The sequence below is a fragment of the Hipposideros armiger genome, unplaced genomic scaffold, assembly GCF_001890085.2.
Source record: "Hipposideros armiger isolate ML-2016 unplaced genomic scaffold, ASM189008v1 scaffold_548, whole genome shotgun sequence".
Lineage (NCBI taxonomy): Eukaryota > Metazoa > Chordata > Mammalia > Chiroptera > Hipposideridae > Hipposideros > Hipposideros armiger.
In genome coordinates, this window is record NW_017731898.1 from 463,568 (window position 1) to 490,957 (window position 27,390).

At 47.3% G+C, this 27,390-nt stretch overlaps 2 protein-coding genes across 8 annotated transcripts in view; one reads left to right on the forward strand and one right to left on the reverse strand.

Annotated features, from left to right (window-relative positions):
• The window catches only part of PYM1 (PYM1 exon junction complex associated factor), a 22,808-nt gene extending 16,141 nt beyond the window's left edge, over nucleotides 1-6,667 (reverse strand). The window contains exons 1-2 of one of the 2 annotated variants that reach the window (XM_019669080.1): nucleotides 5,530-6,667; nucleotides 5,121-5,250 (exon numbers count right to left, since the gene is read on the reverse strand). In XM_019669080.1, coding sequence (XP_019524625.1) covers nucleotides 5,121-5,142 — 22 coding nt within the window. In that variant the 5' untranslated portion in view covers nucleotides 5,143-5,250; nucleotides 5,530-6,667. The remainder of the gene's footprint in view (nucleotides 1-5,120; nucleotides 5,251-5,529) is intronic. The other variant, XM_019669079.1, reaches the window with a different exon arrangement.
• On the forward strand, nucleotides 5,264-27,340 carry DGKA (diacylglycerol kinase alpha). Of its 6 annotated transcripts, none has more exons than XM_019669070.1 (26): nucleotides 5,264-5,427; nucleotides 7,845-7,905; nucleotides 7,988-8,146; nucleotides 13,890-14,034; nucleotides 14,474-14,547; nucleotides 14,879-15,011; nucleotides 15,264-15,338; nucleotides 15,809-15,858; nucleotides 16,224-16,298; nucleotides 16,492-16,611; nucleotides 16,725-16,839; nucleotides 17,326-17,414; nucleotides 17,541-17,660; nucleotides 17,869-17,967; nucleotides 18,141-18,221; nucleotides 18,459-18,532; nucleotides 18,693-18,767; nucleotides 19,162-19,247; nucleotides 19,338-19,427; nucleotides 24,943-25,103; nucleotides 25,344-25,408; nucleotides 25,645-25,735; nucleotides 26,016-26,214; nucleotides 26,322-26,442; nucleotides 26,631-26,691; nucleotides 26,962-27,340. In XM_019669070.1, the coding sequence occupies exons 4-26, from the start codon at nucleotides 13,971-13,973 to the stop codon at nucleotides 27,043-27,045; spliced, it is 2,202 nt and encodes a 733-aa protein (XP_019524615.1). In that variant the 5' UTR covers nucleotides 5,264-5,427; nucleotides 7,845-7,905; nucleotides 7,988-8,146; nucleotides 13,890-13,970; the 3' UTR covers nucleotides 27,046-27,340. The 6 variants fall into 6 exon arrangements, with proteins under 6 accessions (XP_019524615.1, XP_019524617.1, XP_019524616.1 ...); XM_019669072.1 differs by having other exon boundaries at nucleotides 8,017-8,146; XM_019669071.1 differs by lacking the exons at nucleotides 5,264-5,427; nucleotides 7,845-7,905 and having other exon boundaries at nucleotides 7,972-8,146.
• The last annotated feature ends 50 nt before the right edge of the window (nucleotides 27,341-27,390 follow it).

Genomic DNA, 27,390 nt, shown 5'->3' on the forward strand with positions numbered 1-27,390 from the left:
CCGGTTTGGATCTCACAGGGGCCAGTAACACTGCGCTCTTTACAGCTAAGATGATGAACAACAGCTTGACCTGGAGCTGGGCAGCCGTGAGTCGCCGGTGATGGCGTAGGCTGCAGTCCCTGCTGCAGTGGGCTGCCGTAAGCTACCCTGAGTGGCCGGCAGCCAGTGTGAGCGGTTGGTAGCCACCGTGAGCAGCCGTCCAATGGTCGGTGACCAATCTACCTCAGATGGGAAGAGTGCCATGATCACAATACCAACATAGGCCAGTGAAGCGATGTCCTCCACAACTAGACTGAAGAACAAAAGGACAGCAATTTGTCTGTTCCCCTCCCCCAATTCCCCAATACAAATCTTAAAAAAAAAAACCAATAAAATAGCAATAACTACATACCTATCAATAATTTCAATGTAAATGCATTAAATGCTCCAATCAAAAGACAAATGGATAAAGAATATTTGGTACATGTATACAAAGGAATATTAGTCAGCAATAAAAAAGAATGGGGGGGGGAATGAAATCTTGCCATTTGTGACAACATAGATGGACCTAGAGGATATTATGCTAAGTGAAATAAGTCTAACAGAGAAAGACAAATACCAAATGATTTCACTTAAATGTGGAATCTAAAGAATAAAATAAACGAACAAACAAAACAGAAACAAACTCATAGAAATGGAGAACAAACTGATGGTTGCCACATAGAAGGGGGCTTGCAGGGCAGAGTAAAAAAGGTAAAGGGATTAAGAAGTACAAATTGGCAGTTACAAAAGAGTCACTGGGATGTAAAGCACAGCTTAAGGAATGTAGTCAATAATATTGTAATAACTATATATGTGTATAGTATCAGGTGGGTGCAAGATTTAACAGGGATCACTTCGTAAGTTATGTAAATGTCTAACCACTATGCTGTACACCTGAAACAAATATATTTAATGTCAATTGTAATTGAAAAAATGTTTTTAATTTTTTTAAAAAGGAAAAAAATATGGGGTCCGGCCAAGTGGCGCGTTGATTAAGAGTTGGCTTGGGGGCCGGCCGAGTGGTGTGATGGTTGGGGGCTGGCTTGGGATGCCAGAGGGCCCCGGTTTGGATCCCACATATGAGGGCCAGTGACACTACCCTCTACAGCTAAGATGCTGAACAACAGCTCGGCCTGGAGCTGGGCTGCCGTGGGTCGCTGGCGACGGCGTAGGCTGCGACCCCTGTGGCAGTGGGTTGCCATGGGCTGCCGTGTGTAGCCAGCAGCCAGCGTGAGCGGCCAGCAGCCGCAGTGAGCGGCCGTCCGGAGGCCAGCGACTGATCTGCTTCGCCTGGGAGGAGCGCAATGACGGCGCCAGCTCCACAACTGGACTGAGGAATGGGAGGACAGCGGCTTGTCTGTCCCCATCCCCCCAATTCCCCAATAAAAATCTTTGGAAAAAAAAAAAAAAGAGTTGGCTTGGGATGGCAGCTCTGAGCAGCAGGGCCCCGGTTCGGATCCCATAAGCAGGCCAATGACGCTGTACCCTCTACAGCTAAGATGGTGAACAACAGCTCAACCTGGAGCTGGGCTGCCATGAATCGCCAGTGACGGCGTAGGCTGCAGCCCCTGCAGCAGTGGGCTGCCATGAGCTACTGTGAGTAGCCGGCGTGAGCTGCTGTGAGCCGTCACGAGCGGCCATCCAATGGCCGGCGACTGATCTGCCTCACCCGGGAAAAGCACAATTATCACAATACCAACATGGGCAAGTGAAGCAACATCCTCCACAACTAGACTGAAGAACAAAAGGACAGCAACAAAAGGGCTATGAATAGTGACTTTCTTCTGAAGAGTACAGTATGAAGGGGGGAAAAAGAGTAACTTACAGTAGAGAAACCTTATAAACACTACCTCACCCAGGTGATCATAGTCAGTATCAACAGTAAAAAATCATTGTGATACTATTTACCCTTTGACATGACATGATGACAATGCCACATTACCTCTATGGTTGATCCCCCCAAAACACATAACCCCAGTCTAATCATGAGAAAAACATCAGACAAATTCCAATGGGGGCATCCTACAAAATACCTGACCAGTACTCCTCAAAACTGTCAAGGTCATCAAAAACAAGGAAAGTCTGAGAAACTGTCACAGCCAATAGGAGCTTAAGGAGACATGAGAACTAAATGTAATGTGGTGTCCTGGATGGGATCCTGGAACAGAAAAAAAAATTAGGTAAAAACTAAGGAAATCTGAATAATGTATAGATTTTAGTTAATAATAATGTATCAACATTGGTTCATTAATTGTAGTAACAATACTGTACTAATGGAAGTGGTTAATAATAGGGGAAACTGAGTATAAGGTATATGGAAATTTTACCATCTTCTCAAATTTTCTATAAATCTAAAAATGTTCTAAAAAATAAAGTCTATTTAAAATTTTAAGAAGAGAAAGAGGGAGAGAAATGATGCAAAAAAGTTGGTCTTGGATCAGTTAGAACAATTGGTGTCTTTAACAGAAACAAGGAAGGAAAAATTGATATTGATTTTGGTCAGATTGGTCAGATTGTATTTGAGGTACGACTGTATATCCAAGAATGAAATCTAATCACCACACACAGGAGAGAGGCTGGTGCCAGGAATAAAAATTGTGAAGAGTTAAGGAGCAAATAAGCAGTGAGGAAATGGAAGTAGTATGCATAGTCCTGATATTCAAGAACTTAAGCTGTGGACAGGAGAGTAACAGGAATGAGGGGCCTTGATTTTTCAATTAAATAGAAAGTAAGGTCATCTGCCACAAAAGGGAGAATTAAAAGGGTCACAGAGACCTAGAGGAAAGGTTGGGGAAATAGCCATGGCAGAATGTAAGCAAACCAAGAAAAAAGAATTGGGAGAGAAGCTGTGATCTTGGTAGAAGATAACATTAAGTTATACAGAACCTGCTAGCTTCTGTGCTTATTCTCCAGCCATATGCTGTGGCCTAGAAGCAGAAGCCAAGAAAACAGTTGATGGGTATGATTCAAGATGACAAAAGTGCTTGCTTAGTATAGAAGATAAAAACAAATGAAGAAAGCAATGAGGATAGTATCAAAGTGGCTGGTCACAGAGGTCTACCAGGGCAACATCAAAGGTAGTCATGAAGGTACTGGTAGACTCAATGAAATGGGAAAGGTTAAGAACCAGAGAACCTTAAGGAGGGCAAAATGCTGATTCTGTGGATGTGAGGTAGTGAAAAGGCTGACTGGTAAGGAGGCTAAAATAAGTGATGGGAAGCACATGAACGAGAAGCAATGTCATAGGTGAGGTCCAAGTTGTAGTGATTCCGATGTGTGGCTGGTTTGAAAATATGAAGGAAAAGTCAACAGTCTCAGTCTCATGCTGAAGAACTATAAGATCAGAGTATTCCAAAGGTGCTGTGCTGGAGATACTGAAAATGAGAGCCAGAAACAGAGTGGAGAAAAAAATATGATGCGATAGGTCTAGGTCCTTGTGGGCAGTAGATGGCCCTGGGGTCTAGAGAAAATGTTATAATTGCATGGCAGTACCATCCATGAGTATTAGAGTGACAGGCAAAGGGGAAGCAAAAAAAGCAGTGGGATACCTTCTCCTCTTTTACATGGTCACAGAAGACATCCCTTGGCTGGAGGGTAGGGTGAGATGTCACCTGGATTTTCATTAAGTCCAGTTTAAAGAAACAGTTAAGAATAAAGAGAAGTGTACTAGAAACTAAGTAATATTTTCAAAGCACACATTAAAAGGAGCTAGTTGAAGAAGTAGCAGGAGAGGTTGTACCACTTTGAAGTGTGAGGTTGGAGAAAAGAAGCAGAGAGCTGGGTTGTCTTTAGAACCATAGAGAAGTGGCTTGGGATGTTAAGGAACATGAAACGCCGCAAAGCAAGAAGCATAAATGGCACATTTTAAAACAGACATAGTGTCACTTCCACAGAAGGCTATAGATACACGAGGGCTACCAAAAAAAAAGTAACATCTTGCCTTGCACAGCATTTTATAAATTGCTTTCACATATACTACCTTATTTGATCGTCAATTAGTAGATATCACTATGCACATTTTTCTAAAGAAGAGGAAATTCGGATAGGACAAAACCACAATGAAAATCTTGCTTTTTCAGTTTTCAACACATAAACCTCACATACACAGCAGACACTTCAGCATCTCAATCAGCCAGGCTGGAAATTCTTCACTAGTGAGAAGAAACAATGGGTTCTATCAACTTGTCAGAGGGCTTGCCGCCACAAGATACCTTGCTGGTTTGCCTTCTTGCACCTTAGGTCCCTCAACTTCTATCACCATCACCAGAGAAAGTAGAGAAGGGTGGGGCCATCAAGCAGAGAACTCAGCTGAAAGTTAAATTAGGTTCTTCTTCCCTTCACACCTCTGTATCTCAGTGACCCAACAATAAAGACGAGGGAGAAAGTGGAAAATCTACTATATAGCAATGAGACCTTCTATAGATATAGCTTCGAGAAAAAGGATTAAAACGTTGCTGTGGTAGGGCAGAAAGCAGGTACAACTAAGAGATGGGGGAGGGGAAGGACAGGAATTGGAGGGAACTGAGGGTGTATGAGCCCCCAAGACTGGAGAATCCAAAAGAAATACTGAAGCTTCAACTGCTGGAGAAAAGCTAAGAGCCCGAAAGGGTCCTGGAGCAGGGACCAGCATTGAAGGACCCCAGGGTTTGGGTGACCGGAAGCAGAGACCCCCTAAACTCGAGACCAGAAGGGGGCGCAGGTGACATCCCTTAGGAGAGAATGAATGGGGAAGGCGGTTCGGAGGGCGGGGCAAAGGAGGGGCCCCGGGATGGGAGGGGCACAGACCCCTTTCCAAGTCCGAACCCCTGCCCCGAGAGCCCGGACAGAAGCGGCTCCGCGCCTCCCGCACTCACCGCCGGTCTCGTCAGTTACATAGGGAGTCGCCATCTTGAAAACGCAAACCACTTCCGGCGTGAGCGGGCTGGGGTCCCGCCCCCTCCCCACCGGAAGTGGAGTCCTGATCGTAGCAAGCCACCATTTTAGTCTTAAAGGGAGAGTACACCATTTCATGGCCGGAGGTGAAGAAGAAGGAAGAGGGGAGTAGAAGCTGAAGACTTTAGTAAAATAAAAGCCTTGGGCTCTTTTACTGCCATTGATACCATTATTGAGCGTCTGCTGCATGTAAAGCAGTCCTCTGGGCTCCGAGAGAAGTTCCGAGGCACAGCCCCTCGCCTCACATACACTCTTCGTCCGACCAGGACCTGCGAGGGAAAAGGGGGCAAGGCCCACCTACACCCGGAAAGGGGGGCGGATAAATGAGAAAGTAAAACTATTCAGGCACTGGCCTGCACCCAGGTTACAGAACGCCTTGGGGACATGGAGCAGCGCGGGCAAACTCCGGCAACGCACTGGGGCGCACTAGTGTTTTGGGGGCTAACAGAAGACCCTTACTACCCCTCTCAGAAGGTGGGCAGGTCGAAAACGCGTGCGGATTGCCCTCGGCCGCCCAGCTCAACCCTCCGGACTGAGAACCGCGAGAGAAGGCGGAGGGCGCTGCCGGTCTGTCACCTGTCCCCGCAGCCTCAGTGTTGCCGGCGGCTTCCATGCTGTGGAGACGGTGGGCCGGTTTGGGCAGGCAGCCGGGGCCTGGTCCTGCCCCAGGGGCGGCCCCGGGGATTCAGGCGGCGAAGTGACGACTGCTTAAGTTTGCTCTGGCCTTCGGCCCCAGGAGCCTCCTCGGGCTGGGCCCCAGGGTCAGAGGGCAGCGTGAAGGCTTCTGGGCGGACCCAGTTAGTATTCTAATTAACCTCGTCCAAGTCTCTGGGTGATGGGGATCGAAAGCAGGGCAACTCGCCAGTAATCCGGGCCCATACTGTCACTCTCTTTACAGTCCTGCCCTGCCCTGTGCCACCTTATTCTTTAGACGAACCCAAATGTCCTCCCTGCCCAGTTCTTAGCAGCTCTTGTTCCTTCGGGGCTAAATCCTGCCAAACTCGTTTCCCCTGCAGCCTGGGAGGGGCCAGCTACAGGTTCCTCTCCTCAGGTGTCACCTCTGCCCTTCCCCACCCCCATGTTGCTTTTTTCTTATCTACCCGTTTACCTTCCCAAATCCCCTACATTGGCTTAAGTTAATTCCCAACAGTACCTCTGAAACCAGCGAGGAGGATGCAGGTTAATATTAGCGACAGGAGGCTGCGTGCCCCACTTAAAGAAACAAAAAACAAAGCAGTGGCAGACTAGGGACTTCCTAAAGCTTTAAAATGAAGCTTCAGAAGTTTTCTGGGGTCACAGCTTGCCTTCCTATACTTCTCTTCTCTGACTTCCACCAGAGACCCAACTCAAAAGGTTTCAAAAGACTATAAAAATTGATTGCATTCAATACACAGTTATTGTAAGTGTTCTAACACTGCCATCCCTAACCCCTGTTCTCACCAATTGTGCTTCATCCTTGCCAGGTCTAGCTAGCATCTTGTCCTTAGCCTGGTTACTAATCATTAGAGGTGAGAGTGTGGGAGAGGTGAGAGTGTGGGATGAAATCCTTAAAAACTAGAGGGATACATTGATCTTAACTGTTCTACCTGAGGAGCACTAGGACTAGTGGGCCGCTCTCTGGACCTTTCTGCAAGAGGGAATCCTAACGGCCCTTGTTGACTACCCAACCCTAGGCCCTCCACCGTGCCCCCAGACATCCTGCCTCAGCTCTGGGGTTGACAGGAAGTGAAACTCAATTGCCTGCCTAGCAGATCAGCCTGGGACCCAGCCCTGGGCCCGGATGTGCCCCCCACCTGAGGAGGAAGAGGGGAAAGAAGAGGCTGGGGAGAACAAGGCTGTTGTTTTTTCCTTTCCCTTTGTTCGTTGTGGTTTCTTTTTTTTCTGATTTTTATGATGTGGTTGATTAAAGAAATGAGCACCTGGAACTGTAGGTATTAGACGCCTCCTCCTGAGATATTTCTTGTCCTTTCTTCTCCCCACCCCCAACAACAGCTCACTTGGTGTATGATGGAGAGCACAGATCCTAAAGAAGACGCAAAGAATATGACAGATTCTGTCTTATTCCTCATTAGAGAGATCACCTCATGCCCCACTTTGGAGTCTCAAAAAAGTCTTAAAAGGATCCTCTTTAACTTCATGTTGGGACATATCTGAGGATGATGGAAAGAAAAACACAGGTCATACATATAGGGTGGGTTATTTGCAAGGAAAGCTTAGTGCCTTAAGGATTAGTATCATTCCAGGATTTCCAGTTGAGAGATTCAGATTGCAAGAGGGGGTAGGGGAATTGTTCTTAACTTATATTGTATGTTTGTTTAGGATGGCTTAGAGAGGGGAGACACTACACTCAAACACACACACAACACACACACACACACACACACCCCAAGCCACTCTTCGATGCAGCCCCTAAACGAGACTATGTCTTTGGCTGTACTGCAGAACTAAGTACAGGGCCTGGTGCAAAATAGACCTTCAAAAGTACTTAGGATTCCTTATACTGAGGAGGTCATATCGGAAGGGGAGATGAAGGATGGGGAGTGGCAGTGCCCTTGTCTTTGATTGGAGGGGACACAGGAGCAGAGAGACAGACTTTCTCCAACCCATGCCTCAGATCTCCAGTTCAGATGCAACAACAATACCCCCAAAGCCTAATTACTCAGCACCTGTATTTCTGATAAAAATGGAGGAGTCTCTTCTAACAAGCCTGTCTTGAAACAATCAAGAACTGCTTAGATCCCTGTTTCCACTAGAGGTCCTCATGAATTCATTCCTTCTCCTCCAAAAGTGTGTGTGTGTATTTCTGTGTGTGCATACACACAATGTATATAGCACACACACATATACCCTTCCAGTCAGAGCTCTCCCCTCCCCCTTTCTTCCACCACCAGGTGTAAAAGGGAAGATTCCAGGAACTCAAGCTTTTGTTACTGTGCCCTACTTCAATGAAGGGTAGGAGGGGGTTAGACCGGGGTTGGGGCGGGGCCAGGGAGCAGGATGCCTCAGTCCCCTGTTCCTACCAGTAAGTCCCTAGGCCTCTGTCTTTCTCCCTTGCTCTACCAGCTTCGCCACCATCCATGCTGCCACCAGAGTCTTAACTCCAGAACAGATTCCAGACAGGAGAAGCTGAAAGGATCTTCCTTCACCTCTACTTTTGACCTGTGCCTTCTACACCACCTGCCAAGGCCAGCAGGTAAAATGGGAGGGTTAGGGCATTAAAAAAATGGGTGTTCTTTGTACCTAAAGCTCCACCGCAGGAATTAAGGGAAAGATCTGAGTCTTGAGGGAAAGAAATGTCCTAAGACTTGGGAAAACAAGTCTGAGACGGTTTCGGAGGTGAAGAACCTGGAAGGTAAAGGTGGGCAGATTCTCACGAATAGTGTCAAGCAGTGTGGAGCGAGCTCATGGGTGTGTGTGTTGGGGGCGAGGTGTTCTGGTCTCAGGATGTGGACTCTGGAACTCGGGTCTTGCCCCTTTGGGATCTCCTGATTATGAATTTAGTCAGTGGTGGATGGAAAGGGAAGTCCCCAGATGGCAGCAATTAGGAGAGGGTGAGACCTTGGCTGGGTGGGCAGTGGCGAAGCTGCCCCATCAGCGGTCCGCCTATCTTGGACTCCCGGGTTGACATTAAGGGAGAGGCTGTTTGTGATTGGAATGAAGGGAAGATATTTAGAAACAGAGTTGGTCCTGGGGCGGGAAGAAGATAGAAGCTCAAGATGTGGAGAATGTGGCACAGACCAGACCCCTGAACTATTCGTGGGAGGGGGTGGGGAATAAGGTTTGGTGAAACAGAAACAGAAGCCTCTCCAGACTGGCAGTTCTCAGAGTTGGGGGTGCCTGGCGCGGGCGGGCCGGGGTGGGGGGCGGGCAGCTGTGTCGTCAGGAGCGGGGCGGCCCCGCGGCGGCCGCGTCTGCCTGGCCCGTCCCCTCCAGCCCAGCTCGGGCTTCAGCTCCCGCGTCGTGCTTCAGCTCGGATCGCGCGCCCTCCGCAGGCAAGGTAGAGACCCCGCGAGCCCCCCTCCACCGCTCGCCCTACCCACCCGAGCAGGAGGGGTGTGTGGGGGGGTCTCAGGAGGGGACTCCCCGCGGGCTTGGGTAGGGCTGCTGGGCGGAGAAGGAGAAAGCGTGACAGCTGGAGCGGGTAGCTAGCAGGGTTTGCGCCAGGACGCGGGGGCAGCGGGAGGGCTGGGCCAGAACCTGGTAGGCGGCGTTCCCCCCAAACCTTCCCCTCCATCCCTCCCGCTCTCCCGGAGGGATGGTGAAGGTAGGCTCCCAGTGACCCGAGTCTGAGGAAAGACCGTTTTGGAACCTCCACAGCGCCGCAGGGGTGGAGAAGGGTTCTTGTTTGGCCTCCTGGTCCCCAACTTCCCACCCCTACCCTTTCCACACTTGTCACCGGAAAGTTTCTGAAACTGCCTGGGTCTGAATCCGCTTTTCACCTTTAAATGGGGGAAATGAGCTTTACTGAAGAAGAAATGCAAATATTACCGGGCATCTCCTCAGCCTCACAACGAATGAGGGAGCCCACATGCCCAACTGTGCCAACATGGGAACTTCCTCCTGTACTACGAATGACACCACAAACACCACCCCCTTAATCAACATCACTACCATCTGTGAGGTTTGTGGAGGTTTAACGAATTTTGAGGCTTCCAGCCAAATGATTCCCTCTCAGGGGCCACTGACTAGTAGCAGGGATGGACAGGGAAGACTAGGCCCTCCCTGGGTCCCAGAAAAAAAGAGGAGGATGCAAGCCCTGGTGTGGTTAAGGGATTCAGGAGTCCAGGTAATCAGACCCAGGCCCAAGGAGGAGTGCCTGCCCCTTGGGGTTCCTCACTGGGCCAGCCTGAATGTTCTGGGGGCATAGCTGATTCTTGACTAACGGTAAACTTAGGGGACTTGGAATGCAAGCAATGAATGTCGAAGTGAAAAAGGAAACTAAATTTCAGCACTGGCTTTGGAAATCATATTTATCTCTTGGTTACCAGCAATTTTAGTATTTGATGTTTAAAATAAGATCTAGAAAACCAGAGACACTAAGATTTAATGGAATGGATTAAGGACAGGATGTATAGTCTGGGCAAGACCCTAAGAGAGTCGCACTCTCTATGGGCCTCAGTTTCTTCCTCTGCAAAATATGAGAGTAGGTGCGTTCCAGCTCTAGGATTCTCTGTCTCCAAGTCAACTTCTAACTTTCTCACCCCAAGTTGGAAGGGGCTGGCAGGGAAACCAGAGGAGGGAAGGGAAGGGTGAGTCACAAATAGCTGGCTGGCAGGCAGCAGACCCCACCCTCCCAGCCCTGGCAGTCGCCTGGACTAGCCCAGGTTATAGCCTCAGGGTTGGGATGGAGCAGGGAGGACAAAACTGGACTTGTTCCAGGTCTTAAAGGTCCCAGGATCTTGCAGTTAGCTGCATTTCAACAACAGGGGCAGCTAAACTTTCGAGGAGAGAAGTAAGGAGGACAACTGAAAAAATCCCAGGAGCTCTATGTCCAAGGTCTCAGCCCTGGGGTGTCCTTGGACCCTGATAATCTAGTTTCTAGCCACCTCCTCACCCACAGGCAAAGTGCAGGATCCTGATACTACATGTCTGTGCCTGAGATATGACGGGGGGGGGGGGGTGTAAGGTGTACAGTGGGGCTTCACTAATGCTGAGAGTCCCTACAATTTATTCCTGGGTCAAAGACATCATTTTTCCTAATCTCCAGATGTGTTTTCTCTAGGTGCCACCCCTGTATAATGATAATAATAACAACAACTAACATTTATAGAGTTCTTCTGTGCCAAGCAGTTGCTAAGCATGTTGCATGTATTATTTTATTTAATCCCCACATTGTGACTGATTTCTCTGAGTACCCATTTTACCGATAAGAAAACAGGTTCAGGCAGATGAAATAACTCATCCAAGAGCTAGCATTCTAATCCATGCCACCTAATTCAAGAGTTCATTCTCTTAACCTTTACTGTATATTACAGTTAAGACCTGGGGGATAGGAAGGATCATTCTGAAAACAGAGACAAGAGAGAAGTATCATGTCCTGCTATCCCTTGTTTTCTCTCTCCCTGTCACTTTCTCTCAGATTCCATTTCCTAGAATCTTGGAGCCATCTAAGAATCCCCAGGAGTAATCAGAGCAGCTAATTAAGCCATACAGGCCCCATTAGCCATAACACTATTATGTATTCACTACATCTATTGTCAGTAGAGGTTGGATTATAGTAATTAAAAAGGGCCAGATGGGTGGAGCCCTTTCTCCAGAATGTCAGTGTCCCAGAACCCCTTTCTAAGTGTTCCCAGATAGCCCCCAGCATGCTACATAGAGTTGGGCAGCAGAGATGTCTCAGGAACAGAGGCTACAGAGAAGATTCTTGCACTATCAGAAAGGAAATTCTTGTAGGTCCTAACCCTCCTTGAGCCTGACCCAACAAGCCCTAACTAAGTGGACAGAGAGGAGGAAGAAGGTCAGGGTCTTGGATGGAGTACAATATAGTAAGTGCTTTTTAGCATCATTCATTCATTTACCAAATATGTGTTTAACACCTACTGTATGTGCTCCAAATTTTCTCATCCTGAGTGTCAGGATGGGCACTTTGGCATCTCATTTAACTATATTTGGGTTAATATTTCCAAAACATGACACCCTAACTTTGCACAACTATTTGTACAACCAATATGGAGCACCTACAACATGCTGGGCACTGTTTTAGGTATTGGGGATACAGTGGTGAAGAAGACTGACAAGTTCCTGCCCTTGTGGAACTTATATTTTGGTAGAAGACAAATAGTAAACAAGAAAGAAAATAAATTAGCAAGATAATTTCCACTTGTGATAAGTTGTATGAAGGAAACAAAGGAGAGTACTGTGCAAAGGATGGGGCTACGTCAGGACGGAATGATCAGAAAGGTCTCTTTGAGGCGCTGACATTTCAGCTTAGTCAAGAAGTCAGCTCTGCCAAGAGTGAGGAAGGGTATTCCAGGCAGACATAACAGTAAGTCTTATGGCCCTGAACAGGGAAGGACTTGGTGTGCTTGAGGAACAGAACAGAAAGGAAGGCTGTGAGACTAAAAGGCATTGTGTGAAGGGAAAGGTGGAACAAGAGGAGGACAGACAGACAACCAGGGAGGGGCTCTGCCATGAAGTTCTTGCGTTAGAGCTTTGGTTCCTACATTTATCACCTGCCTTGGGAAGTCCCAACCTCTTTGAACTCCAGTTTCTTCATCTCTAGAATGGCTATACCAATAATTTTCTGTCTCATAGGATTTGATTTTAATTGATTACAATAGTAAGTACCATTTCTTATAGGCCTTCTGTATGCCAGGCATTTTGCTAGATACTTTTTTTTTTTTTTAAGATTTTATTGGGGAATTGGGGAAGGGGACCAGCCAAATTGTTCTTCAGTCTTCGATGTGGAGGGCGCCAGTCGCCACCTGGCTGCCTGTCGGCAGCTCGTGGACTCTAAGCTCAAGGTGCTGTGTTCAATCTTAGTTGCGGGTAGGCGTAGCCACCATCCCATGTGGGAGTCGAACCAGCAGCCTTGTTGTTAAGAGACTACGCCCTATCCACTGAGCCATCTGGGCAGCAGCTCAACTCAAGGTGCTGAGTTCAGTCTTAGTTGCGGGTGGGTGTAGCCCACCATCAAACAGGCAATCTTGTTGTTACACCAGCTGAGCCATCCTGCCACCTGTTGGCAGCTCAGCGACAGCTCAGCTCGGGCACAGAGTCACTGGCCCATGTGGGAATCGAACCGGCAACACTGTTGCTCAGAGCTCACACCCTTAAGCCAACTCTTAACCAACTGAGCCACTCAGTCGGCCCCGCTAGGTACTTTTAATACAGTATTTGACTTACTCCCCACAGCTGTGAAAGATAGATATCATTCTCCCCATTTAACAGATGTAATTTGCCCAAGTTACACAGTGATATCAGAGGTAAGAATGGAACCCAGATACGACTAACCCTAGTTCTGTTTGACTCCAAAACGGTGCTGTACTATACTAACGTGAGATATTGTTATTGCTGTTGTGGAATCCTCAAGGCAAGTTGCCTTCTGCTACTTGGCTCCTGGACCAGTGGTCAACATGATCCACTTGATGGCTCCTCCGCAGTCTCTGGGTCTCATAGCTGAAAGTTGGTGCTCCCCAAATACTGGGGGCTAACCTAGCAGGGTAGAAGGAAGACCCCAGAATCCAATACTCCCGCGCTCAGCTCAACCCTCCTGAAACTGGGTAGCCAGGCAGATGCTCAGTCTTCTTCCCCTATCTCCTCCCAATCTCGCGCGCCCGGTCCCCGCCCTTCCCAAGCCGAGCTCCGCGGGACGCAGGCGAGGCGAGGCCGGGGCTGGGGACCTGGCCAGAGCTGGTTCTGTGTCGCGCGTCAGAAGCGCTAGAGGTCGTTGCGGGACGTGGGTGGCTCGGGGAGTGGGTGGCAAAGCTCGGCTGAGGACCGAGGCTGGAGGCTGAACAAGATGGGGTCGTGGCCCGGGAGGCGTTCTGGCAACGCAGTGAGAACTACCTGGAGGGCCGGGACTGCAGGATCCGGGATGGGAGATCGCGCAGGCCCGGGAGAGACTGCAGAGGTAGGGGGTGGCGAGAGAATTGGTAGAAGCAGGCGAGAGACTTACACTGGGAAAACGGGGTTGGGGGCGGGAAGGTGATGGTGGTCAGAGATGAATTAAGACCGATTGGGGGAGAAATCAGAGAGCTGGAGAAGGATCCAGAAATGAAGGAGAGAAAGAAATGAGTCAGAGAAAGAGAGGCAGAGGATAGGCACTGTCCGGGAGAGAAAGAGTCATACGGAGAGGAAAACAGGGAAAGGAAGAGACTCTGAGACAAGGAAAGAACAGAAATCATAGTGGGAGTGGAGAATTAATGGAGTAGACAGAAGCAAAGAAACTCTGCTGGCTCTTTCAGCCACATGCTCTTGTCATCTTCCTCCAGACCTACCCTTGGAAGCGGAGGTCCAGGCACCGAAAGTACTACCAAGCTGCCTTTGTGGCCACCCTTAAGAAAAAAAGAAAGATGGCCAAGGAGAGGGGCCTAATAAGCCCCAATGATTTTGCCCAGCTGCAAAAATACATGGAATGTGAGTCTTCCTCTCAGTCCTTCAGTTCTGGAGACTGCCGCGGAGAATCCCTCTTCTTCCTTCTAATTCACCCGCCCCCACTCCCCACCCACCAGCTTCCCCAGTGGACTTGAGCCCCTCAGCTCCTAAGATATGCTTATGGTTAGAAAAGGGAGGAGCAGGAGATGGGGAGATGTCTTGGGTATCGGCTCTCCATACACCTTCTCTGAACCTTGACTGCCTGCTCCAAGTGTCAGAGAAGAAAGTAAAGAGAGGTACCACTTCGGAGGATCTGTAATATTTTTTTCTCTGTATGTCTGTGTATTTCGACGTTTCTTCTTTCTTCATCTCACTTGAATCTTTTTTTCCTAGTGGACATCTGGGTGGGACTCTGGCAGAGCGCAGGGAGAGCCAAACCAGGCTAATGTAATGCTCTTCTTTCACTCTCTTCACACCTTAGACTCCGACAAAAAGGTCAGTGATGTCCTAAAGCTCTTTGAGGATGGTGAAATGGCTGAATATCTCCAAGGAGATGTGAGTGGCAGCTGGGAAATCCTCTCCTTGACCAATTCCTCCCATCTTTGTTTTTGCTACTCCATTGGTATCCCCAACTTCCAGGGATTATTCTGGGCCCGCCCCTTGCTCTCCTCCCTCGAGATACCCCAGTGTCCATTGTTACGGCAGCTCTTGCTTTCGGACAAAGCAAGACATTTTATTAATTCAGGACTCAGCCCAAGAAACCACACTCCTGCCTTGGATGCTTCTCAGCTCTGCACTTATTATCTCTGTCCCCATTACTCCCAATTCTTCAATCCCCAACTACCATCCTGCAGACTCCCCAGGGTAATGCTTGCTCTCATCATAGGCCATTGGGTATGAGGGATTCCAGCAATTCCTGAAAATCTATCTGGAGGTGGATGATGTTCCCAGTCACCTAAGCATGGCACTGTTTCAATCCTTCCAGACTAGTTACTCCTTAGAAGAGACTGTGAAAAAAGGTATGGTCGTGTAGGTGGGACTGGACTGGGCCTCCAGAAGAAAAGTCAAATTAGTGTGGGTATTTGGGTTGAGAGTTGAATTGAGTCATATACTGGGGGCAGGGTTAGGGGCAAGAGGTGGAGGTTGGCCAGGCTGGTCTAGGAGCTAGAAGAAGGAAAAGTAAAGGGAAGAGTTAGAACAAACAAAGGAAAAGAAAAGAGCTAGAGTGGAGGGTGCCTGAACCTCAGATCTGCTGTACTTTTTGCAACCAGATGTGGTATGTCTCAGTGACGTCTCCTGCTACTTTTCCCTTCTGGAGGGTGGCCGGCCAGAAGACAAGCTAGAATGTGAGTTGTCATTCCGGACTGGGAGAGGGGAAGAAAGGTGAAGGGAGAGAGGGTGTTCCCCAGCATTCCTTCCCTCATTTTTTCAGGATTCCTAAACACTGACAGGGCCAGACAAAGGTGGAGCCTGAGAATGGGCCCATTTCCTCTGTTCCCCCAGACTCCTTATACCTAATGCCATCCACCATAGGAACCCCAGTTCCCATGTCTTGTACATTTTCATGTGGGTGGCCTGGGGTGTTTTGGGGGTGGTGGTGGTGGAAGGTGTGTACTGTTTCCCCTATCAGGTTCACTAAGGGTGGAATCCAGGCCTGTTTCCCCTCCCTTTTTGTCTCCTTTTCAATCCCAGCCCCAAGCTCTGGGCTCTTCATCCAAAAGGTTTCTCCCTGTCTCTTTGTTTCCCCTGTATTCTGTTATGAATTCTTTGGGTATCCTTCACAAACTGACCCTAGCCCCCCTAAAACACCCCACAGTCACCTTCAAGCTGTACGACATGGACAGAAATGGGATCCTGGACAGCTCAGTGAGTTGGGGGACCTGTATTGCTGGGCAAGGGAATATGTGTCCATTTGTCTGTGCCCTCCTGTCCCAATTCTTCTAGGATCTTAAGAAGCAGAGGAAGCTAGAGGGAGAAGTTGAGTCCTCTGGGACTAACTTTGGGAGTAGGTCCCAAGCTCTTGACCCCTAAAAGAGGAGGCTGGAGACATGAATTGGGGGCTGCCTTGCAAACATATGAACACACATAGACACTCATTTACTTGGCAGAGACACCTGAGAATGAGAGGTGGGTCTGGGGGTGGAACCCAGGAACCCTGATTTCTAGAAAATGGTTTGGATAGTGGTAGTGAGGCAGGATATGGCTGTGGCTCTTACCCTCTTGGCCCCCAGGAAGTGGACAAAATCATCATACAGATGATGCGAGTGGCTGAATACCTGGATTGGGATGTGTCTGAGCTGAGGCCGGTAAGGCAGTTCTTCCTTCATGTCCCTTCTTATACCTCTCCTTGGTGAGTCCTGCATATACTTGACCCCATCTCTGAGAGACAACCTGGTTCCCTTGGCTAGGATAGCTGGACTGGGTGTCCCAGAGGGCCATGGAGAGGTGTCAGATTCACACCAAAAGTACCCCTCCCCATACACCCTGTTCTCTGTTCAGATTCTTCAGGAGATGATGAAAGAGATTGACTATGATGGCAGTGGCTCTGTCTCCCTAGCTGAGTGGCTCCGGGCTGGGGCCACTACTGTGCCACTGCTAGTGCTGCTGGGTCTGGAGATGGTGAGTAGGAGAGACTTGTGAGGAGGGGTGAGACAACTGCCTTGGGTTGTGTTTGCCAAAGGTTGGCCCTCTGAGGGCTTAGACACTCCCTAGCATCTGCTGTAACCTCCCAGACCCTGAAGGACAATGGGCAGCATATGTGGAGACCCAAGAGGTTCCCCCGACCAGCCTACTGCAACCTGTGCGAGTCGAGCATTGGTCTTGGCAAACAGGGGCTACGCTGTAACCGTGAGTGATGGGGCCTGGTAGCATGGGAGCAGAGGGGTCCCCCAGCTATCTATGGGAGCATGGGTTTGAATCCTGGGCTCTACCACTGACTAGTTATGTGACTTAGTTAAGCCTTAGTTTCCTCAACTGAAAATGAGGTGATTGTGAGCATTAAATAAGTTCATGCAAGAAAAGTGCTTCACCCAGTGCACGTACCTACTTTAAGCCTGCAATAAAAATTAGCTAATGTTGTTATTTTTATATCTGGGTCCTCCTTTGCATTATCCAGCTAGTTATTGGCACATGGATCGAGTGGGGATAGGCATGCGGTAGCAATTGCCCTTTGGGGAAAAGAGTGAGGAAAAGGCATAGGTCTTGGAGGTACACCCTAAGCTTCAGTTTTCTACCACACCCTCACAGCAAAGGGTTATATGTCTTGTTTCAGTGAGTGAGGAGGAAATAGGGGGAGGGGCTGCAGCTAAGGCTCTGACCTTCCCTCTCGCCCAGTCTGTAAGTACACCGTTCATGACCAGTGTGCTATGAAGGCCCTGCCTTGCGAAGTCAGCACCTACGCCAAGTCTCGGAAGGACATTGGTGTGAGTGACCACCGCCCCCACCCCCACCCCGGGCCCTAGCCCAGGCCCTTGGCCTTTTGCTGCCCTCAGCCCTTTTCCAGCCCTTGCTCGGACCCTCTCAAACATGACGTTGCCTTTCTCCCCCAGGTCCAATCACATGTGTGGGTGCGAGGAGGCTGTGTGTCTGGGCGCTGCGACCGCTGTCAGAAGAAGATCCGGATATACCACGGCCTCGTCGGGCTGCATTGTGTGTGGTGCCACCTAGAGGTGAGTTCGGAAGCTACCCCTCCAGCCTCTGCCTCGGGACCCCTCCTTAAGCTGCCCTCTCTCCTCCACCAGTCTGCTCGCCTCCCTGACCGCTTGTGCCATGCAGTCACAGTTGCCCATGCTCCCAAGAGCTCTCCAGTACCAGACCCCCAAGTTGAGAGGTGACGGGTTCCCTCCATGATCTCTCCATGCCCACCTTGTCTTTCAGATCCACGATGACTGCCTGCAAGCCATGGGCCATGAGTGTGACTGTGGGCTGCTCCGGGACCACATCCTGCCCCCATCTTCCATCTATCCCAGCGTCCTGGTGAGACCCGTGGGCAGCGGCTGGGAGGGACCAGAAGTGCTTCCTCGATTTCAAAACACACAATGCCATTTACAGCAGAGAGGCTATACTTTTAGCATTCAAGTCAGACTCTCATCTATTTGGGGACTCTCACACACTCCAGTTTTCTTTCCTCTGCTTCTCTTCCTCTCTAGGCCTCTGGACAGGAGCATAAAGGCAAAGCAAGCCAGAAGAACGTGGATGATTTAAATTTGAGCACCTTGGAGGCTCTGCGGGTATGGGGCTGAGAGACTTGGGCTTCGTGGTGGGGGCTGGTTTTCCTTTGCTGGAGCCCTATTGGGGAGAATTAAGTGGGAAGTTTGGGGAATGGTACCTGCTCTCCAGAAGCCCCACCCCGGTAGGGGAGGGGGAAAGTATCTTGAGGGAAACGACAGCCTTCTGCCTGTCTGCAGGGCCATCTTAACTCTAACGAAACCCTATGTTCCTTATCCTTGTTTTCTTCCCCCATGCAGATTGACCCTGTTGCTAACACCCACCCACTTCTGGTCTTTGTCAACCCTAAAAGTGGCGGAAAGCAGGGGGAGAGGTGAGAAGAGATATACTGGGTCTTCTAAGATCGAGGGGGAGGACCGACAGAGGTTGGGAATCTGGGTGTATGTAGGGGACATACCTTGAGGAGGGTATCAAGAGGGTGGGGTACAGAATCTCCATCCCCTGCCATGAGCTTTTCTTTTTCCCTCACACAGGGTGCTTTGGAAATTTCAGTATCTACTAAACCCTCGACAGGTGTTCAACCTCCTAAAGGATGGTCCTGAGCCAGGGTGAGTATCGGTTGGGGGTTGTATCACACACAGTTTTTGTGTGTTGGGAGAGAGCAGGAAAGAGTACATGTTGGGAGGGGAGGGCTAGGGGGTCCCAAGAAACCAAAATTCAGAATGCTGCTTTTACTAGGGTCACTGGGTATTCCCGCCTCTGAGTTCTCTGCTTCATCTTTGTTCTGCTCTCAAAGGATGGAGATACCAGTTTCTCCCTAACCACTGAGGAGTGGCTACAACTTTCCCCATTGTACTTTTTCTCTGTCCTTCGTAGAAACAAGTCTTTTGACAAAGTGGAAGGAGGTCATATGTGCAGACAAGCAGTAATCTGCCTGTCCAGGAGTTGGGTACCCTTGGTCCTGCTATCCTTCCTCATCTTCTCTCTCACCTTTTGTCTCAGGCTTAGATTCTTCAGAGAAGTTCCTGATTGCCGGATTTTGGTGTGTGGCGGAGATGGCACAGTTGGCTGGATCCTAGAGACCATTGGTCAGTGCAGGGAAAGGCTCTGGGTAGGGTACTGGGCAGTGGCCTTCCAGAGCTAATTCCCTCCATCCATCTCCTCACCTGCCTCCCCAGACAAAGCCAACTTGCCTGTTGTGCCTCCTGTTGCTGTGTTGCCCCTGGGCACTGGAAATGACCTAGCTCGTTGCTTAAGGTGGGGAGGAGGTAAGTGATTAGAAATTGTTTTCCTGGGGGATAGGTGGAGTTGGGTTGGAAGGAAAAGAGACACCTAGGAGGCATCTAGGCATCTGGTATACAAAGAGGGTTGGGGAAGTGGAGACGCAGATGGTGGGTACCAAAGTGGATTGTCCCAAAGGAAGAGAGCTTTGAAAGAAACAAGGACCACAGTCTGAACCTAGAAGTGTCAAGGGTGACAGTCCTCTTTCTATAAACCTAAAAATATCCTATTTCTCCCCACCAACTCTTAGGACTCAGAACATCAAGGAATATAGGGGCTGAGGGGAGGACCATGTGGGAATAAGGAAGGTTGTATAAGGGCTAAGTCAGATGCTTAATGATGGAACTAGCAGGGAGCTCGGCCATGATTTATTCATTCATTCAACCAACCAGCTAATCAAAGGTCATTCATTCATTCATGATATTTTCTTCCCAAGTCTATTGCAACACTCTCCTAACTGCACTCCCATTTCTACTCCCTTGTTCCTTTCAAAAAGGAAGAGTTCAAGGGGTGGTATTAGTAGTTAAAGAGGTCAGTGTGGGGCAGGTTGAGTTTGAGGTGTCTTAGAGTTGAGGCTGTTGGATTCACAGTCCAGCTCTGAGATCTGGCAGAAAAGGAGTCTCCTTAGCAGACCCCTATTGTAGAATAGGAGCCTGCTAAGGAGAGTGAAAAGCGTTTTAGGTGGAAGAAGTTGTGTAAAGCCAGGGGAGCCACCAACAATGTGGTGGTGCATTAGGGAAAGTGTGAGTCATTCGTTGTGACTGGAACATAGGGTGCAAGATAGCCAATGGGGAGAGGGAGCACTGAGTTGCGCGGAGTCCACATTATGAAGGGTCATGAATGCTGTGCTAAGGAGTTTTTAAACTTTATCCTGCCAGAGTCTGAAAGCTAACAGCCCACAGAAATGATTTGTATTGTTTGCCTTTCAGTGTTTAAATTTTTTTGACTTTGGTTATTTCTAAGAAATGGGTCATGTATTCTTCAATTCACCACAATCCCCTGGGCTCCCTGCTATTCACTCATTCACTTTACCTTTCTAACCTGAGGCATTTGAATGTCTAATTTCTGAATCGTGGGGACCTCTTAAACTCATGAAAGATGTAACTAAAAGAAAGAATAGGTGTGTGTGTATGTGTGTGTGTGTGTGTGTGTGTGTGTGTGTGTGTGTATAACTCTATATACTTAGTAAAATTTCTGTCTATATAAAAGATTATTCCAGAAAGTAGAAATATCTCTGAGTACATATTATAATTTAAATCTTGTATGTAAACATATTACCAATTGTTTTGGCCAGTTTTTAAATCCTCAACATCTGACTTTGTTTTCATTTACGGTATTAGACACTTTGAAATCATGTATTTTGAGTCTTCACTGTGTGTTCTGCAATGAGACTCTCATAGCAGTTTCTGCTATGCAATGAATTGTGAAAATAATGATAGAAATACAGCACTAATGAAAATGTGTGCTGATATTGAAGAAATCATAAGATGTGAAGAGGGGGAGATGGAAGGACTACTCTGTGGGAGCTCTCTGGAAAATGGGTTGGAGGAAGGAGACAGGATAGGAAAGTACCTGTACTGCAATAGTCTAATCAAGAGATGACGAACGCAAAAGCCAAGACAGCAGCAGTGGAGTTCATGAGGTAGAAGCCACAATGCTTGGTAACCAATGGGTTGTGGAGTAGGAGGTGAAGACAAGTCTAGGACATTTTCTAGGTTTGCGGACTGAGCAGATGGCGGTGCCATTTACTAAGATAGGGAATATAGGAAGAGGACCAGTTTAAGAAAGAAAGGTAGATTGGTTTTGGACGTGTTGAGCTGAGGCATCAGTGGAGCACCCAGATGGAAAAGTGTGGTGGGTAGTTAGAAATCAATATTAGGAATTTAGGATAGAAGTCAGGGCTGAAGATGTAAGTTCAAGAGCCATCTGCTCCTGGGAGGTCATTGACATCCTGAGAGTAGATGAGTTACCCAGAGAAAGAGGTACAAGGACCGCAAGATCCTGGTAAACACTCTGTTTAAGAGCTGAGCAGAGGAAGATGAATTATTAAAGTGGTCTGTATTAGTGTCCTATTTCTACTATAATAAATTACCACAAACAGTAGCTTAAAATAACACAAATTCATTATCTTACAGTTCTGGAGGTCAGAAGTCCAAAACAGGTCCCACTGTGCTAAAGCCCAGGTGTTGGAAGGGCTGTGTTTTTTCTAGAGGCTCTAGGGGAGAACCCCTTGCCTTGCCTTTCCCAGTTTCTAGAGGCTGTCTGCATTCCTTGGCTCATGGCCTGCTTCCAACCAGCAATGTTATTACACCAACCTCTGCTTCCACTGTCACATCTTCCATGACTCCTCTCATGCCTTCCTCCTTCACTTATAAGAACCCCTGTGGTTACATTGGGTCCACCCAGATAATCCAGGATAATCTCCCCATTTAAAACTCCTTAATCACATCTGTAAAGTCTCTTTTGCCATATAAGGCAACAGATTCTGGAAATTAGGATGTAGGCATCTTTGAGGAGCCGTTGTTCTGCCTACCACAGAGACTAAGAAGGAACAATCAGAGAGGGCTCTCTGTAACTTAGAGAGTGGTATTTTAGAAGCCAAGTGGTATTTTAGAGGAATTTCATGAGTTAAAATGAGAACTAAAGATATACTATCGGTTTTGGCAGGAACCATTGGCAATCTTTGCCAAAAGAGTTTCAGCTGGGTGGTATGGTGCAAGTCAAATTACAGTGGGTTGAACCATCGATGGAATGTGAGGAAGTGAAGACCCATTTTTGTAATCTTTTTTTCCCTGATTACAAAAATAAGACATGCTTGTGGTAAAAAGTAATTCAAACATTTCAGATACACATGACAAGAAAGTGAAAGATCCCTGTAATCTACTCCCTCAAGTTTTGGAGTCTATTTCTCCATGGTTTTCTTTCTAGACACATACTAATATGTATTTAAACAATGAGATCATTTTATAGATGTTTTTCTTCTTTTTTTAAACTAAACAGTTCATCTTAGTTATCATTATATTTCAATATAAAGAGGTTTGCCTTGCCCTTTTTATTACTGAATAGCATTCCATTGTGTGACTATGTCATAATTTATTTCCCCAGTCCTCTATTGATAGACATTTGGGTAGCATTCAGTTTTTTTATTACAAACCATGCTGCAGTCAACACCCTTGCACATCTGTCTCTGCACACAGATGTGAGAATTTCTCTAGGAGAGATTTCTAGACGTGGAATTGCTGGCTCTAAGAGTGAACATTTTACATTTGATTATTTTCTTTTAAAAATACACAAATAATACATCAGTACATTTTCACTGTAAAAAAATTTAAAAAATAAAATGTGTAAATCTTCATGTACAGGTTTCCTCTTCCTACCCCTTACCTCCCAGAGATAACAACTGTTTCCTATTTGCACTAATTTTTCTGTTTTTATATGCACACACACATACATAACACACACAACTTTTAAATAAACATGAATGGGATCATGCTACCCAGATTGTTCTGGTTTTTCTTTTTTCATTGAATAATATGTCTTACAGATCATTCCATGTTAATACACATAGATTTCATTCTGTATTCAATAGCTGCACAATATTCCATGGCATGGATTTGCCATAATGTATATAACCTCCCCCAATTGATGGGCATTTAGATTGTTTCCAATTTTTTGCTGTTTTAGAAAGTACCTCAGCCAAACTTCCTTGTACATCCATCTCTGTGCACATGTGTGTTAGTTTCTGTAGACGAAATTCCTAAAAGTGGAATTGCTGTGTCAAAGGATATGTCTGGATAAAATTTGATAACATTTGGATAAAAATTGCCAAATTGCCTTCCAAAAATGAAATACCAATTTATGCTCCAACTAACAGCACATGAGAGTGCCAGTTAATTCATAATGTCCTTAACACTTGGTTTTCTTAATATCTTCATACTTTGTCAATCTGATAAGCAACAAAAAGTTAATTGTTTTAATTTACAATTCTTTAAATTAATAATATTAAGCATCTTTAATATGCATATTGGTCATTTGTATTCTGCTGTGATTGGCTTGTTTCTGTTATTTGCCCATTTTTCTATTGACTTTATAAATATGGTGAATTGTGAACTTTTTTTGAATGCTGGGGAAGTTAATCTGTTATATGTGCTGTAGATATTTTTTCCCGGTTTGTATTTGGTTTTGTTTGTTTGTTTGTTTCTAGGTATGTGTTATTCATTAACTATACAGAAGTTTTTAATTTTAATATAATTGTGTTATCAATCTTTCCCTTTTTTTGGCTCCTACTTTTTTTTATTACATTATTTTTTATTATGAAATACACATTTTTTAGAATTAGTTTCAGCTGTACAACACAGTGCAATACTTATACTTTTTACCTCTCGAAGTGACAACCCCCCTCCCCCAATCCGCCGCCCCATTTCCCCCCAATATCATTCATATCTATTACAAATCCCTTGACTCCACTCCCACACTATACTCCATGTGGCTCCTACTTTTATATTAAGCTTTAGAAAGGCCCTTTCCACTCAGATTATTAAAACACTCATGTTTTCTTCTAATACAAATTCTGCTTCCTTTCTTTACATTTAAATTCTTGATCCATCTTGAATATTTTTCTTTTTAAAAAAATTTTATTAAATTTATTGGGGTGACATTATAAGATTATATAAGTTTAAAGTGTACAATTCTATAATACATCATCTGTATACTGCATTGTGTGTTCACCACCCAAAGTCTCCTTCCATCACCATATGTTTGACCCCCTTTACCCTTTTCTTCCTCTCCCCCTACCTACCCCCTCCATCTTGAATTTATTTTGGTATGAGGAGTGACTTTTACACCAAGTACTCTTTACTACTGAACTTTATTTTTTTATTTTATTTTATAGTTGAGCCTCCTGCCACCTGTTGGCAGCTCAGCGGCAGCTCAGCTCAGGCCGGAAATCGAACCGGTGACCCTATTGCTCAGAGTGTGCACTCTTGAGCAAGCTCTTAGCCAACTGAGCCACTTGGCCGGCTATTGAACTTTTTATTCTATTCGTTGTGCCAGTATCACACTGTTTAGACACTATTGCTTTATACTGTATTTGATCTATTATAATGAGGAGAGAAAGTGTCGGGGGAGAAGGAGAGAGGGAGGGAGGGAAGGAGGGAGGGAGAGAGAGAGATTGAGAGAGATTATCTCCATTCATCACTCATTTTTTTTTTCCTGGCTATTTTCTCTAATCTTCCAGATGAACTTTGGCATTATTGTTAGATGTGTACATACATTGGGAACAATCATTCTCCATGACAGTGTAGAGAAAGGGGTCAGCAAAGTCAGTAAGAGATTGGTCCATGGAAGCCATGCCCAAGCACCCTGCCCTTCCACTGGCAAGGGCTGGGAAGATATGCAGAATCAGGACAGAGGATCTCTGGGAATTAGTGGAGGTGGGAACTAAGAGGAGGTCTCTCTGGGACCTGGGGCTCAGTGATAACCTGTCTTCTTCCCCATCCCTAGGGTATGAGGGACAGAATTTGGGGAAGATTCTCAAGGATTTAGAGACGAGTAAGGTGGTACATATGGATCGATGGTCTGTGGAGGTGATACCCCAACAAACTGAAGAAAAGAGTGACCCAGTCCCCTTTCACATCATCAATAACTACTTCTCCATCGGTGTGGTCAGTGGAGTGGGGCATGGGGGAAGGGAGGAAGTGGAGGTTAACCAGGCAGAGGCTGGAGGAGAGCAGACTGGGAAGGCAGAGGTTAAGGGAGCTATGACACAGGGAAATCGGGGGGTGAGGTACAGTGGTGTGAGTCAAGAAAAGAACATGGGACATACTGCTCCCAAATGGGGGAGTTAAAGAAAGTTCTGTGCTAAGAGGAGGCAAGCCTGATTTTCCATACCCTGAACTCCCCAGGATGCCTCTATTGCTCACCGGTTCCACATCATGCGAGAGAAGTATCCTGAGAAGTTCAACAGCAGGTGAGGGAAAGTGGGAGTGGGGTGGGCATACATAGTTGCAGGGACCAGCTTGTGGCCAAGTATGACCAGAGCACTTCGACAGTGACACCTCTAGGAAACCCCTCAACCCAAAGCTACCCTGTTCCACATGGAACTGGAATCAGGAGGTTGATGCCCTTCCCTGTCACTTGCCTACACCTTCCAGCACTGTGTAACTTGTCCCTTCCCTACTGGGCCTTGTATTGGGGCTGACACAGAATGAAGAACAAGCTATGGTATTTCGAATTTGCCACATCTGAATCCATCTTCTCAACGTGCAAAAAGCTGGAGGAGTCTTTGACAGTTGAGGTGGGTGTGATAAGACCTAACCCTATCTCCTTTTCAGTTTTTTACACCTTAGTTTCTCCCTCCACAGGCACCCTCAAGAACTTCCCATATCTTGAACCTCTACTTTGACCCCCTAGTTCTCCAATTCTGATTTCCCAAGTTCTCAAGATATACCAGTCCCCATTTCCCTCCATTCCTCGCAAAACTCCAAATCCTGGCCTTCCCAGTTTGTCATCTGGTGGAAGGAAGGGTCACATCCTTGATTATGAGAGAGGTAAGGATCTGTTTCTCCTCCCCTCAGATTTGTGGGAAACCACTGGATCTGAGTACCCTGTCTCTAGAAGGCATCGCAGTACTGAACATCCCTAGCATGCACGGTGGCTCCAACCTCTGGGGTGATACCAAGAGACCCCATGGCGACATCCATGGGATCAACCAGGCCTTAGGTACTGCAGCTAAAGTCATCACTGACCCGGACATCCTGAAAACCAGTGTACCAGGTGAGAGGAGAGCCTTGGTTGCTAAGTGGGTGGGCCTAAGGGGAAGGTGTGACTCTCTGGAGGCACCCTGCTTCTGCCAAACCTATCGCGCTACTTTCCATCCTCAGACCTAAGTGACAAGCGGCTGGAAGTCGTAGGGCTGGAGGGTGCAATTGAGATGGGCCAGATCTATACCAAGCTCAAGAATGCTGGACATCGGTTGGCCAAGTGCTCTGAGATCACCTTCCAGTAAGGAAAACTCTGGTAGGGGCTCTGCGGGAAGGAATGGGGCCTAGAGCACCAGGGTCATGGGAATAGTGGAGAGGGGCTGTACTAGCTCTTCCTCAGTACTGAAGGGTCTCAAAGCCAACCTGAGAAACAGTTTTGGTATTCAGTTGGGAAAGAAATCTCCACCAATCTTCCTTGGCCTCCCACAGCACCACAAAAACCCTTCCCATGCAAATTGACGGAGAACCTTGGATGCAGACACCCTGTACAGTGAGTATTGCCTGTGCCTGCCAAAAACGGAACCCTTGGACTCATGGATCCTAAATCTCCATCCCATAGCTTTTGTACTTCTTTGTGATGCCTGAAGTTCCCCTGTGCACCTCCTCTCACATCCTGATTTCTCAGCCCCTGGCCTTCCTACCATGGCCTCTCTAGGACCCCAGCAACCCACCCTGAACCTTACAGATCTTCCCCCAAATCTCCCGGCTCCAGCGCCAAGGCTTCAGATCCTGTCTCTGAGCACATCCCCTTCCCTTCCAGATCAAGATCACTCACAGAAACCAGATGCCCATGCTCATGGGCCCACCCCCACGCTCCTCCAATTTCTTCGGTTTCTTGTGCTGAGGGGGATACCTCGGCCTCCAAGCCGGCCTCGAACCCACCTCCCTGGACTCTACTCCCCAGGCTCTGTCTACTGCTGCCATACCCTCCTGCCAGCTCAGGGGAGTGTTCCTTCACCCTCACAGTATTTATTATCCTGCACCACCCCCACTCTTCCCCATGCACATGTGCGCATGCACACACACACACACACACACACACACACACACACACACACCCCACCACAAACACATACACTGAAAGTGCCTCATCAGAATAAAATGACTTTTTTCCCCAACTGGGATATCTGTTAAGTAAATGGTATACCTCCTTCCTTTATACCTTCATTCCTTAAATGACAGATTCTCC

Bases quoted from the DNA above. Each gene is read 5' to 3' on its own strand.
- DGKA (XM_019669067.1), top strand. From the start codon at position 13,418: ATGGGGTCGTGGCCCGGGAGGCGTTCTGGCAACGCAGTGAGAACTACC. The intron at 13,529-13,889 runs GTAGGGGGTGGC...ATCTTCCTCCAG, and splicing joins GCCCGGGAGAGACTGCAGAG to ACCTACCCTTGGAAGCGGAG. The intron at 15,859-16,223 runs GTGAGTTGGGGG...CTTGGCCCCCAG, and splicing joins ATGGGATCCTGGACAGCTCA to GAAGTGGACAAAATCATCAT.